This window comes from Spermophilus citellus (genome assembly GCF_964194105.1).
Source record: "Spermophilus citellus genome assembly, chromosome: 15".
Classification (NCBI taxonomy): Eukaryota; Metazoa; Chordata; class Mammalia; order Rodentia; family Sciuridae; genus Spermophilus; species Spermophilus citellus.
In genome coordinates, this window is record NC_138195.1 from 90,984,882 (window position 1) to 90,999,943 (window position 15,062).

Here is a 15,062-nt window from a genome sequence, read left to right on the forward strand (position 1 = left end):
TTAACCTATTACTTATTAGCCAGCAGTATGAGACTCCCTGTGGAGTTCTCTCTGAGGACTATTTGTTACTAAGGGCAACAAGTTATCCCATTTTATTAGTCATTTGTGTTTTATCTGTGAGTTTTTTTTCTAATGTTTTCAAATTTAATATTTAATATTTATATGTTGAAATTACACATTTATATTGATATGTGAAAAATATTTTTTTCTATCATCCAGGAATCTGTGAGTTGTTGATTCATGTCTTTTATTTTCTTTGTGATTTTTTTACTAGTTACATGATAGCTATATAATTATAAATAATATGCATATTAAAATACTACCAGTCATGTTTATTGCAAATATTCTTTTCCCTTTTTGGTGGGACAGTTTATTATAATTAACATTTGTCTTTTTTCTTTTTGGATTGGATATTGAATACAGAGGTACTTTACTCCTGAGCTACATCCCCATCCCTCTAAGATAAGGTCTGGCTGATTTGCTGAGAGTGTCACTAAGTTGTTGAGGCTAGTCTTGGCTTTTTGATCCTCCTGCCTCAGCTCTTGAGTTGCTGGGATGATAGACATGCACCATCACTCCCAGTTTATTTTAATTAATATTTTATTTTTGTTGTCTGCATTTTTTGGATTGAATTAATATTAAAATAATTGTTCTAAATATTTTTCACTAATATGATTTATTAAATGCAAATGTCCCTCATTGATTTGGGTGCTTAAAATCATTTTTATATCAGTTATTTTGAGGCTTTTATGTACATTATTTGCACACATATATTACATATATACACATATATTTTTTTTCTTAATTTTTTAGTTGTAGCTGAACTCACAATATATTTATTTTATGTGGAGCTGAGGATGGAACCCAGTGACTCACTTTTGAGGCAAGCACTCTATTGCTGAGCTACAACCCCAGCTCCTAAATAGTTTTAAAAATCTGACAAAGTCACTTACTATATTTTTTAAATTATTATTTTAAAAATTATTTTGGAAGTAACTACTCCCCCCCAGTTATTTCTTTTTTTTTTCTTTTTTTTATTAATTGTTCAAAACATTACAAAGCTCTTGACATATCATATTTCATACATTAGATTCAAGTGGGTTATGAACTCCCATTTTTACCCCAAATACAGATTGCAGAATCACATCGGTTGCACATCCACATTTTTACATAACGCCCTATTAGTAACTGTTGTATTCTGTTACCTTTCCTATCCTCTACTATCCTCCCTCCCCTCCCCTCCCATCTTCTCTCTCTACCCCACCCCCCAGTTATTTCTAAAAATTGTCCATTTTACTTTTTCATTGTTTGTTGGTTCATTGATTCATTAATGCATTCATTTATTCATTGAGTGTGTTCCCAAGCATGGTGAAAGTTGTTGTGAGACTCAGAAACTGAGTTTATGGTCTGGCAGGAGACTATATTAATTCAGCAAACCAGTGTGCTGCAGAAGTGTGAAGTGCTAGTGGAACATGTAATGTGATCTCAGTAAGAGTTTTGAAGAAGGCTTTTAGTGACATCTTGGCTGAAATCTTGGAAGAGGGAATGGTATTTCAAAGGAAATTGCATTAGTGTTAAGACCCCAGAATCAAGAAAGCATGTCATTGACTGATAACCTGGGGGAAAAAAGCCATCAGAATGAGTGCTATGAGACATAAACCTGCAGAGAATGCTGAACTACAAGGTCTATTTACTTAGGTAAGGAAATTTGGCTCTCTGTATAATGACAAAGGTAAATCTTTAAAAAGGGAGGTTCCATAATCAGATCTGTGGTTTAGGAAAACTACTCTGACCACAGTGGAGGAAATTGATGAGGAGGGTCCAGCACTTGAGGCAGGCAGACTGCTCAGGCAATTATAGCAGTTCAGGTGAGAGAGCATAGTCTCGGGCTAGGCTAGAAGCAATGGAGTTGGGAAATGGGGATGTATTAAGAGGTACAGTTGGCAAAACTTGGAGGGGAAAAGGAATTAAGAAAGATAACCAGGTTTTTGGCTTGGACCTCTGGGTTGGATAGCGGTGTCATTTTTCACGAGCACAGGAAGAGGGCAAGGTTGTTTTATTTTTTTATTTTTTTTATTAGTTGCTCAAGACAATACAGTGATCTTGACATCATACATTTGATTCAAATAGGGTATGAATTATCATTTTTCCACCTATACAGATTGCAAGATCACATTGTTTATACATCCATGTGTATACATACAGCAATCCTAGCGTCAGTTGTATTTTTCTGCCCTCCTTATCCCCCCTCCCCTCCCCTCCCCTCCCATCACTATTCTCTACCCATTCTACTGTAACACTTATCTTTCTCTCTTTTTTTCTTCCTTTCCCCCTCACATCATCGTATATGTATTTTGTGAACCCATGAGGGTCTCCTTCCGTCTTCCATGCAATTCCCCTTCTCCCTCCCTTTCCCTCCCTCCTCTTTTCCTTGTTTCGTGGTAATCATCTTATGCTCTTCCTTCCTACTCTGTTTTGAGTCACCTCCCTTGTATCAGAGAAGATATTCGGCATTTGTTTTTTAGGGATTGCCTAACTTCGCTTAGCATAATCTGCTCTAGTGTCATCCATTTCCCTGCAGATGCCATGATTTTGTTATTTTTTTAATGCTGAGTAATATTCCATTGTGTGTAAATGCCACATTTTTTTAATCCATTCATCTGTTGAAGGGCATCTGGATTGGTTCCACAGTGTAGCTATTGTGAATTGTGCTGCTATGAACATTGATGTAGCTGTGTCCCTGTAGTATGCTCTTCTTAGGTCTTTTGGATATAGTCCGAGAAGGGGAATAGCTGGGTCAGATGGTGGTTCCATTCCCTGCTTTTCCACGGAATCTCCATACTGCCCTCCAAATTGGCTGCACCAGTTTGCAGTCCCACCAGCAATGTACAAGTGTACCTTTTCCCCCACATCCTCGCCATTATTTGACTTCATAATGGCTGCCTTTCTTACTGGAGTGAGATGGTATCTTAGAGTGGTTTTAATTAGCATTTCTCTGATAGCTAGAGATGGTGAGCATTTTTTTTTGTGTACTTGTTGGGCTCCAAATTCCTTAATAGGACACCTGTAGCACAAGAGTTAAAATCAAGAATCAACAAATGGGACATCTTCAAACTAAAAAGTTTTTTTCTCAGCAAGAGAAATAATAAGTGAGGTAAATAGGGAGCCTACATACTGGGAACAAATTTTTACCTCTCACACTTCAGATAGAGCACTAATCTCCAGAGTATACAAAGAACTCAAAAAGTTAAACAACAACAACAAAAAGGCAAGGTTGTTTTAAACATGATGTGGTGAGGGATGTCTAATGTGTTATGCTTCGAGGGCCTGAAACTGTTGGGCAGAACATACCACTCCATTTATGTGGATACATGTGTGTGAGCCATGAGTATTTATGAAACTTGTAGAACCTTCTCTTGCAGTGGCCAATTATAGGGACTTTCTTGTTTTGGGATTCTAGCTGGGGATCTTATCAAGATGATCTAATATTTCTTCTAATTTGGTAATTTTGTGTATATTTTTGACTAGGAGAATTTTAAGTGACTATAATATGAACAATATAAAGTTATGAAGTCATGGGTTTTTCCTTTTATTTTCAATAAATAACCCCCTGCCTATTGAAATGTTTACTTACCATAGTTTTCTTAATTGTAAAAGAGGGTGGCTACAGTCTTTCCAGTCCTAACTATAATACTATAATCCTAATTCTAAAATTTGATTCCAAATTCAGCCAGGATGACTTGACAGTGTAGCAGTGAAATTTTTATTTTGAAGTCAGAAAAACTTTTGGATTTGATGGCTGTGTGAGTGTGACTCTGGCATATACTATTTATGTGAGTTTCAAAATATGCTTTTAGGGGCTGGGGGTTGTTGCTCAGTGGTAGAGCACTTGCCTAGCATGCATAATGCAGCAGCAGCAATCCCTCCCCACCCCCCCCAAAAAAAAAAGAAAAAGAAAAATATACTTATAAAATTTTTAGAAAAATCTTAATTTCCTCAAGTGACCTTCATAATGTCCCATAATTCATTAGCATTTATACTCCTCTCTGATCACTTGTTCCAGAGATAACTTTTTCCTTTAAATTCTTCCATTATTCTTCCTGCAGTAAATTTTCCTGCACTTCAGGCTCTTCTTTCTTAGAAAGGTGTCTTTCATGACTTGGGGATATATATTTCCACAGCAGTTAACAGTCAGATCAAAGATGTAAGGAGGTAAGAGCTCAGAAATATTATTGTTCTCTGACAGTTTGTCAGTTAATAATAGGACATTTAAAAGGCCTTAGGGACTATTTGACTCCTTATTTCATCGAGTCTTCTTGTTTTTCTAAAGAGAATTTTAATAATGGGGAAGTGAGATTGTTGAATAGGAGTTACTCTTATTATAGATTAGATTATATTTAATAATTTTTTCCGATTTCTAATTATCACCCCTCTTTTTTTTGACAGTGTCACTATTTTATAGCATTATTCTGGCATTAGAAATGGTAAATCGTGTTACTATTAATTATTGTCAGCAGTGAAATAGGAGGGGTTTGTTTTGCTCAAAACTGTTTCTGGAATTTTCCCTCTGTTTGAAGGCAGACTTAAAAATATTGAGGTTATTTAAATTAAAAAGCAGCTTATGTTTGAGTACTGAAAGTTTGCTGTGAATATCTACATCAGGTTTATGATTAAAGTATAAATGATTAAAAAGAAAAGTGTTACTAAGTGGTCTTTTTTCTTATTAATATACAAAAACAATTAAATGAATTCAACTCTGGGTAGAGGAAAATGACCTAGACATTATAGCCAGCCTCATCTGCATCTTTCTACTGACCATGATATAGGACATTCTGAACATTACCACTTAAAACTAACTTTTCTTTTTAAGGGTTCCTGAAATTGTGCCTGCTGACTCCAGGTCCACCCTGACCCCACAGCATAAACCATGCTGTGATGTCACAGCTACCATAGAACTCCAGGGTAGTGTTGAGCTGGCCCATGTGGGCTCAGGTAAGTCCTGGCTTTTTTTTTTACCATTTGGCATTCTTTTCAAAGTGAGTTACCATTATGATTTTATGTCATAAAGGAAAATAAGGCAAAACTTTGAAAACCGTGCCATACATGGGGGAAAAATAAGTCTATTTTCTAAATATCTATGAGCCAGCTTCATATGCTAACCAACGGAGTTCCATAGTAGCTGTGAAGTCCTCGGTGACTTATTCTCTTGTGGCTTCAAAATACTATAAGCTCATGGCCCAGCTCATAGGACAACATGAGCTGCTACGGCAGGTGCCACCATTTTTTTTTTAACTTTGTAGCTAGTAATGTATAACACAGTATTTTTCACTTACTCTTTAGATCTTCATGTTTTTAAAACTGTATTAACACTTTTCTTTGTAATTATGTGACTCTATTTAGCTAATTATGCATTTATTCAATCCTTTTGAATGTATGATGGTACTGCAGGTCAGTTTTATACTGGTAATCTTCTCAGAGCATCCTTAGTTGTTTTTTGTTTTTTTGGTTGTTGTTTGCCTTCATTGCATGGAGGAGGAAGGGACAAAATGTTTGCTAAATTTAAAAAGTATTAAGAGAAAGTTTCTTGAGTTATTCTTTAAGGCATTGTGAGTTGGAAGTAACTTAGAAGAAAGCCATGTACAAGTCATCTCTTTATTTTCTCTTGGAACATTTCAGTACACCTCCCCCCCCCCCCCCCCCCGCTTTTGTTCTATAAAGTGAGATTTTAGCACTTAACCTTTATATGCTATCTTTTCCTGCCTACCATTTCTTCTGCTTTTCTCTACTTTCTTTTTATCCATTATATTAAAAGTAGCTCAAAGTGTATTGTTATTTGAAGAACTCCGATATCTTGTAAGATTTTCTTGAATATACTACGATGTCCTCCCTCCCAGTTTAAATTCTTTGAATATGGTTCGAATTCTTTTAAACATAATGTTTGTAGTGAAGCGTCATGAAGAAATTGCCTAAGCTTTTCAGTAGTTCTCTTTGAACAGTATGTAATAAAGACATAACAAAAATTGGGCAGTTCGTGACATTCTCATGAAATTTGTAAAAAGTTTACTGATCTTTGTAGCTGAAAATTCACCTGTCACTGAAACCATAAGTTCTTATTATGGGTAAAGAAAAAGAATGGAATCATATATTCCTCAAACATTAGACAAAAAGATATTTTTTTAAGTTATCTTTTGTCTATACTTCCATGTGTTCGTGCTAGAAAGTTTGGAGAATTTTGTGCTGTGAAGAGTGGAGAAGAGTCTATTCTGTTTTATCCTCATTTTCTATCCTCTTGTATTTATTCTATGCTAAGGAATGGGCACGTTAGCTTTTCTGCAGTTTAATGTAGAGTTTGGGATCAGAAGGAGTAATTGAGTATTTTTGTTATTTTGGATTAGACCAGATAGAAATTTTGTGTGTGTGTGTGTGTGTGTGTGTGTGTGTGTGTCTGTCTCTCTCAGCGTTACTGAGATATTGTTTATATACCATGCATTTCATCACCATTTTGCAGATTTTTGTTTTTTTTGAAGTACTTACTTTGAAGGCAGAATGGGTGATACTGTAAATCATAGGATTGTAAACTTCAGTGTGCTGTTTAGATTAGTCTTCATCTTCCTGCCACCCCTAATTTGAGAAATCCCTCAGAAAAGGGCTGGGGATATAGCTCAGTTGGTAGAGTGCTTGTTTCACATGTTCAGTCCCTAGCAACACACACACACACACACACACACACACACATACATATATATACAACCCCCCAAAAAAGAAATCCCTCAGAAACATTAGAAAAGAAATAAATTCTTAAGAATTTCTAAGGTGAAATTCTTTTAGACTTCTCCTTTATGGTGAGTTAGCCAGAATAGTAAAGACAGTGATTTAGAAGATCTCCTTCTTCCACCCAAAGAAGGAAGTCATTTTGGTATTTAGCTTTAGATTTCCTCATGTTTGTCTTTTAGAAATAAATATATTTGAATATAGAATATCACACGTACGTAGCATACACATAAATACATATGTATATACAGATCTTCCTCTGTCAGGTGAATTGATCAAACTTGGATTGCTTTTGGGAAAGCATGGAATAATCATATGTAACAAATAAATTTTATAAATAGATATATTTTTAGTTTTAAGCTGAAGACCATAAAACATGCAATGATCCTGCTACATCCCGAAATAGTTATGGCTTTTTTTTGAGATGGAGAGTCTGTATTGTGTAAGTGATCTCCAGGGTGCTGGGACTATAGATGGTGTGCTACCACGCCTGCTTTATCTTGAAAAATGTATGTCTGGGGATAGGGGGCAGGGGGACCTTTTTGAGGCAAAAGCATATTGACTTGCTAAAAGGGTCCATGACCCTAGAGTTTGCAGACTTTTGAAGCTGGCCATTTATGACTCAAAAGTGTTATTAGAAAGGACTTTTTTGAATATAGGAGGTGTGTTTTTATTGTCTTTGTGTTTCTCATATTGCCTTGAACAGTGCTCTTTCAGTAGATATGGAAATTAAATTAAGTGGGGGTTTGGTGCAACCTGTAAGGAATATCTATTTACCTTAATTCCTAATGCAAAATGCTTTTTTAAAAGCATACTATTTTCAGCTAGTATTATCATTCTACTCACCAAATTTAACAAATTTATTTTTCCTGCTGTAAGTTAGGAAACAAAATTGTTTGGTTTTATAATCTCGGGTTTGGGGTCCTCCCCTCTTATTTTTAGTAAATTGCAAGCTAATGTAGACCTTTCTTTTTAAAGGGTTGATTTTTATTGTCAATATAGTTATTACTTTTACCTAACATTTTTGTGTTAAGATTAATAAAATGATTCATTGGGAATTTTGAAGTTCTCTGTGGATTTGGAAAAAGTGATACTTGTTTCATTCTCTTGTCCCTAACTTGTTTGTAATATTTTAACATACCTTATCAAAAATCATCTGGTTTAATTTTTACTTTAATAACAATTATCAATTTGAAATAGGTGTATAGATGTCTTGGCTCATATGTATATAATTGGGATGTTTTCCCACTCTCACTCATTCAGGCTGCTTTTAGAAAAATATGGAATGCTTCACAATTTTGCATATCATCCTTGCACAGGGGCCATGCTAATCTTCTTTGTGTCATTCCAATTTTAGTATATGTACTGCTGAAACAAGCATTCTGAGATTTTGAAATTAAAATTTTTGCTAACTTCCACATAACAATGAAAATGGTTCCAGTCACTAAGTTGTTTCACAATTAAGAGCAGTATGGAAAACTCAGTTCTCCCTCCCCCCTTTGGATTTTGCTTTAAGAATGTAGTGTAAGGGGGCAGCAGCCGCCCAACATCCACTGGAAGCACCTCATTGCCTCCTTGGTTTCTACAGTTAGGATGAATGCAGGCCCAGAACAGGGGCTCAGTATGGTCTGTGAAGTCTGGTGTCTCACATTAGGTTACTGATTTTTCATCCATTTACTGTATTCTAACATTTCCTTTAAATTTTACCAGAGCATGGAGCCAGCACTGATGATGGTAAGGTAAGTGCTAACTAGGTAGTTCTGGCAAGAAATTTTTAAAGGGAGGGAAATGCTAATTTTTCTTATATTCTTCAGGACAATAAGTGATACCCCAGCATCCAGGAAGCACAGAGAAATGTTTAGAGTTTGGAGTGAATGCTACAGGTTTTTGCTTTTTGACGAAAAATAGGATTAAATGCTTTTCTATCTTGATGCTTGTTTTAGGAGTCGTAGAAGGTGATTTAGCTGCCATAGAAGCATACAAATCATCAGGAGGAGATATCGCACGCCAGCTTACTGCAGATGAAGTACGCTTACTGAATCGCCCTTCTGCCTTTGATGTTGGCTACACCCTGGTACACTTAGCCATACGTTTCCAGAGGCAGGATATGCTAGCAATATTGCTTACAGAGGTAAGTGTGGCATTTTGGTTAAATGTTCTTTTTAAAAATATACATACATTCCGAAACCAGACAAAGACACCTCAAAGAAAGAAAACTACAGACCAGTATCTCTAATGAACCTAGATGCAAAAATCCTCAATAAAATTCTGGCGAATCGAATACAAAAACACATCAAAAAAATTGTGCACCATGATCAAGTAGGATTCATCCCTGGGATGCAAGGATGGTTCAATATACGGAAATCAAGAAATGTTATTCACCACATCAATAGACTTAAAGATAAGAACCATATGATCATCTCGAGAGATGCAGAGAAAGCATTCGACAAAGTACAGCATCCCTTTATGTTCAAAACATTAGAAAAACTAGGGATAACAGGAACTTACCTTGACATTGTAAAAGCTATCTATGCTAAGCCTCAGGCTAGCAAAATTCTGAATGGACAAAAGTTAAAGGCATTCCCTCTAAAATCTGGAACAAGACAGGGATGCCCTCTATCACCACTTCTATTCAATATAGTTCTCGAAACACTGGCCAGAGCAATTAGACAGACGAAAGAAATTAAAGGCATAAAAATAGGAAAAGAACTTAAATTATCACTATTTGCAGATGACATGATTCTATACCTAGAAGACCCAAAAGGGTCTACAAAGAAACTACTAGAACTAATAAATGAATTCAGCAAAGTGGCAGGATATAAAATCAACACGCATAAATCAAAGGCATTTCTGTATGTCAGCGACGAAACTTCTGAAATGGAAATGAGGAAAAACACTCCATTCACAATATCCTCAAAAAAAATAAAATACTTGGGAATCAACCTAACAAAAGAGGTGAAAGATTTATACAATGAAAACTACAGAACCCTAAAGAGAGAAGTAGAAGATCTTAGAAGATGGAAAAATATACCCTATTCATGGATAGGCAGAACTAACATCATCAAAATGGCGACATTACCAAAAGTTCTCTATAGGTTTAATGCAATGCCAATCAAAATCCCAACGGCATTTCTTGTAGAAATAGATAAAGCAATCATGAAATTCATATGGAAAAATAAAAGACTCAGAATAGCAAAAGCAATTCTAAACAGGAAGTGTGAATCAGGCGGTATAGTGATACCAGATTTCAAACTATATTACAGAGCAATAGTGACAAAAACAGCATGGTACTGGTACCAAAACAGGCGGGTGGACCAATGGTATAGAATAGAGGACACAGAGACTAATCCACAAAGTTACAATTATCTTATATTTGATAAAGGGGCTAAAAGCATGCAATGGAGGAAGGATAGCATCTTCAACAAATGGTGTTGGGAAAACTGGAAATCCATATGCAACAAAATGAAACTGAATCCCTTTCTCTCGCCATGCACAAAAGTTAACTCAAAATGGATCAAGGAGCTTGATATCAAATCAGAGACTCTGCGCCTGATAGAAGAAAAAGTTGGCTCCGATCTACATATTGTGGGGTTGGGCTCCAAATTCCTCAATAGGACACCCATAGCACAAGAGTTAATAACAAGAATCAACAAATGGGACTTACTTAAACTAAAAAGCTTTTTCTCAGCAAGAGAAACAATAAGAGAGGTAAATAGGGAGCCTACATCCTGGGAACAAATTTTTACTCCTCACACTTCAGATAGAGCCCTAATATCCAGAGTATACAAAGAACTCAAAAAATTAGACAATAAGATAACAAATAACCCAGTCAACAAATGGGCCAAGGACCTGAACAGACACTTCTCGGAGGAGGATATACAATCAATCAACAAGTACATGAAAAAATGCTCACCATCTCTAGCAGTCAGAGAAATGCAAATCAAAACCACCCTAAGATACCATCTCCAGTAAGATTGGCAGCCACTATGAAGTCAAACAACAAGAAGTGCTGGCGAGGATGTGGAGAAAAGGGTACACTTGTACATTGCTGGTGGGACTGCAAATTGGTGCGGCCAATTTGGAAAGTAGTTTGGAGATTCCTGGGAAAGCTGGGAATGAACCACCATTTGACCCTGCTATTGCCCTTCTCGGACTATTCCCTGAAGACCTTAAAAGAGCATGCTACAGGGATACTGCCACATCGATGTTCATAGCAGCACAATTCACAATAGCTAGACTGTGGAACCAACCCAGATGCCCTTCAATAGATGAATGGATAAAAAAAATGTGGCATCTATACACAATGGAGTACTATGCAGCAATAAAAAATGACAAAATCACAGAATTTGCAGGAAATGGATGGCCCTAGAGCAGATTATGCTTAGTGAAGCTAGCCAATCCCTAAAAAACAAATACCAAATGTCTTCTTTGATATAATGAGAGCAACTATGAACAGAGCAGGGAGGAAGAGCAGGAAGAAAAGATTAATATTAAACAGAGACATGAGATGGGAGGGAAAGGGAGAGAAAAGGGAAATTGCATGGAAATGAAGGGAGACCCTCATTGCTATACAAAGTTACATATAAGAGGTTGTGAGGGGAATGGGAAAATAAACAAGGAGAGAAATGAATTACAGTAGATGGGGTAGAGAGAGAAGATGGGAGGGGAGGGGAGGGGGGATAGTAGGGGATAGGAAAGGTAGCAGAATACAACAATTACTAATAGGGCATTATGTAAAATTGTGGATGTGTAACCGACGTGATTCTGCAATCTGCATTTGGGGTAAAATTGGGGGTTCATAACCCACTTCAATCTAATGTATGAAATATGATATGTCAAGAGCTTTGTAATATTGTGAACAACCAATAAAAAAAATAAGAGCTGTTCAGCTGAAAGTATTATGGAAGCCCTAAGAATAAATAATAAATTTTCCAACACACACACAAAAATAAAAGTATACATACATACATACATAAATACATACATACATACATAAATACATTTATTTATTTATTTATATGTGGTGCTGTGGCTTGAACATAGTGCCTCCCAAGTGCTAGGCAAGTGCTCTGTCACTCTTCACATGTGCTAGGAAAGCTCTCTACTGCTGAGCTACAACCCCATCCCTAAATGTTCTTTTATATTAATTGTGGTGTTAATTTTTATTTTTGATATAATGTTTCTCCAAACATTTCTTATGTTTTAGCTATTTTTCTCCCTCTTTAAAAAAAATCACATTAAACTCTTAAGAGTTGATTTCAACAGTATAAATTTCAAGGGTATATTCTTTTTTCTCCTTCCCTTGAAATGAAGTGTGGTTATGATGCTTGGGTTGGCCTTGATTTTGTGGGTTCAAGTAATCCTCTGTCAGCCTCCCAGGTACCTTGGTCTGCAGGTGCACAACATTTCACCCAGCAGTGTGTGCTTTTAAAGCATGGTGTTTTGCAAGAATATTTGAATCATGGTATTTGATGGGATGTGTCTGTTACAAGTTCAAGTTATTGGGCCAGGAATATAGTTTTCAAAATACCAAACCAAATTTGTGACTAATAAGAATGAATTTTATTTTAGGCAAGGAGTTCGTGAAAATGAATAATTTAAATGTAATTAAAACAAAATTTCCATTTAAGTTCTTGGACCCTCAGTGAAGAACTTTTAGCTTAAGGTCTCATAAAGTTGAAGAGGTGAAAAGATGAGAGGCAGCTTCATATCCTGCTTGAGGATGATGGTGAAGGGGAATGCTTAGACGCCATTCTTCTTGAAATGTCTGAGCATTTGGTGTTATGTCCAGGTTATTTTTGGAAAAGTTTTTCTGGTTTTTGAAAGAGTCTGAGGGATAGCCTCTTGGAAAAAGCTATTTTTGAATTTACTTTTGGTATTCATTTTAGCAGTGTTGAAATGAGAGTTGTAGTCTGAAAATGTTTGTTTGGTTTCTCTTGTGTGTGTGTGTGTGTGTGTGTGTGTGTGTGTGTGTACACACACACATATATATTTAATTTTGGTACTCGTATTAAACCCTGGGGTGCTTAACCTCTGAGACATATTCCCAGCCCTTTGTAATATTTAAAGTCGGAGTCTTGTTGAGTTGCTTAGGGCCTCATTAAGTTGCTGAGGCTGGCATTGGACTTGCAGGCCCCCCGCCTCAGTCTCCTGAACCGCTGGGATTACTGGTGTGTGCCACCATGCCTGTCTGGTTTCCCATATTTTGAGTGTTTTTTGACTGTTGGATTCATGGAGTTAAGATGTGGGAATTTTCATAGTTACTGATAATTGTAGCCAGCATAGTCTAGTGTACTTGCATTTTCTTGGTTACTGGTAATCCTGGACAATACATTCTGATAGGACTGAATTTTCATGTAGGAGCTTTCAAAATAGTTATGAATAGTTATGCAGGTGTTGGAAACTCTGTTACTTACAAATGAAGTTAAACTCTCTACATGTAAACATAGATGACATCATCAGTAAAACTTGGAGTGGTTTGCCACAAGATTTGCTGCTCTAGACTCTACTTGTAACTGGAAGGCTGCTGTTAGGTAGGTGATGTTACACGTTGCTGTCACTGAAAACTGAGCTGACTGGCTCACTCAAGGATGGCACCAGACTCTTCTACTCACTAACAGACACCTTTGATTTAAAAATTTTCGATATATGTTTTTTGAACTCTACATACTAAATACAACTGAAACCTAAGGTGAAATCTTTGCAACATTTGTTGCTATTTAGAATTTTTTTTTTTTTTTTTTTTTTTTTTTTTTTTTTTTTGCTACTGGGGATTGAACCCAGGTGGGCTTAACCACTGAGCCACATCCCCTGCTCTTTTTTATTTTTTATTTAGAGATAGGGTCTTGCTAAGTTGTTTAGGGCCTCACCAAGTTGCTGAGGCTGGCTTTGGTCTTGGCCTCCAGAGCCACTGGGATTATAATGGCTTCTGCCACTGGGCCTGATGGCTATTGAGCATTTTAAAAGGGGAAGAAAGTTCTAGCCACCTGAGCCTTGTATTTCCTTGTTTTAGAGGCCTCTGTACTAGACTCACTGCAACAATGTGCACAGCTCCTCTGCCAGATTTAAACTTAGATTACAAATGCTTTTTTAAAAAATTCTGTGGTAACACATGGGGAGAAGGAAGAGTTTCAAGGCCAGTGTGGAAAAAATGCTTTAAATGTTGTTTTCTTTATTCCAAGTCAGGGTTCTTAAAATACATGGAAGAAGAGCATTTGCAATTCCTTATTTTTACAAATGTTTTTAATGATGGCTAGTCCATCTATGTTTTCTGTTCTCCCTCCCTCTCCTATGATGCACCTTTATAAACAGTAGTCTTTTGTATATATTTAAAAATGTGCATCTTTGAGTCTTGGGATAAATATGAAGAGTAGAATTACTGAATCAGAGTAACACACTTGTATTGCTGTTTTTCTGGAAAGATGTACTGATATGTATTTCCACTGGTAAGAAAATAATACCAACACAATATAAGATTAAAAAAACAAACATAGCTTTGAATTATTGGGACATTTTGCTAATTTCTTTAAAATGCTGTGTTATGTTCTTTCACTTATGATAAATGAGATACAGAGGAAAGTTTGTTTTGTTGTATTTAAGGTGTCTCAACAAGCAGCAAAATGTATTCCAGCAATGGTGTGTCCTGAACTGACAGAACAAATCCGGAGGGAAGTCGCTGCCTCTCTTCATCAGAGAAAGGGGGATTTTGCTTGCTATTTCCTAACTGACCTTGTAACATTTACATTGCCAGCAGGTAATTCCAAAATTTAATGTGAAAAGAAATTTTCATTTTATTATAGTTCTGTTTTTATAGATGGAGCAAAAAATGTATTTTTTTTTTAAAGAAAGCAAATAATATATGTGCACCTTAAATGACTTTACCGTCCTGTTTATGCTGAAAGTAGTCAGTACAAGAGCTGCGTAGAAATAGATGCTTTCATTATCATTATTATTTGAAAGATCAGAAGTAACTGATCTTTGTGGGTCTCGGATTGTTATTTTTTTCCCCAAGTACTGGGGGTTTAATCCAGCGGCAGGCACTCTACCCCAGCTCCTTTTTTAGTTTGGGTCTTGATAAATTGCCCAGGTTGGCATTGAACTTAAGATCCTCTTGCTTCAGCCTCCTGTGTCACTGGGATTATAGGCAAGCACCACTGTACCCAGTATTGTGTGTGTGTGTGTTGCCCATTTATTTCCCTCTTTGGTTTTGTCTTACAAAGTTCTCTTTTTTTGGTCTATTTTAATTTTCCCTTTTCATATTCATCTGTTATTTTGAAATTGGATAGTGATTG

General features: G+C 36.3%; 1 protein-coding gene across 5 annotated transcripts in view; it reads left to right on the forward strand.

Annotated features, from left to right (window-relative positions):
- Positions 1-15,062, forward strand: part of ZRANB1 (zinc finger RANBP2-type containing 1) — a 50,990-nt gene that overhangs the window by 26,601 nt on the left and 9,327 nt on the right. For 3 of the 5 annotated variants that reach the window (XM_081267429.1, XM_081267431.1, XM_081267430.1), the window contains 2 exons: positions 8,715-8,902; positions 14,371-14,524. In XM_081267429.1, the coding sequence (XP_081123555.1) occupies positions 8,715-8,902; positions 14,371-14,524 (342 nt within the window). Of the gene's footprint in view, positions 1-4,870; positions 4,993-8,714; positions 8,903-14,370; positions 14,525-15,062 lie in introns of all 5 variants that reach the window. The other 2 variants (XM_081267433.1, XM_081267432.1) reach the window with 2 other exon arrangements.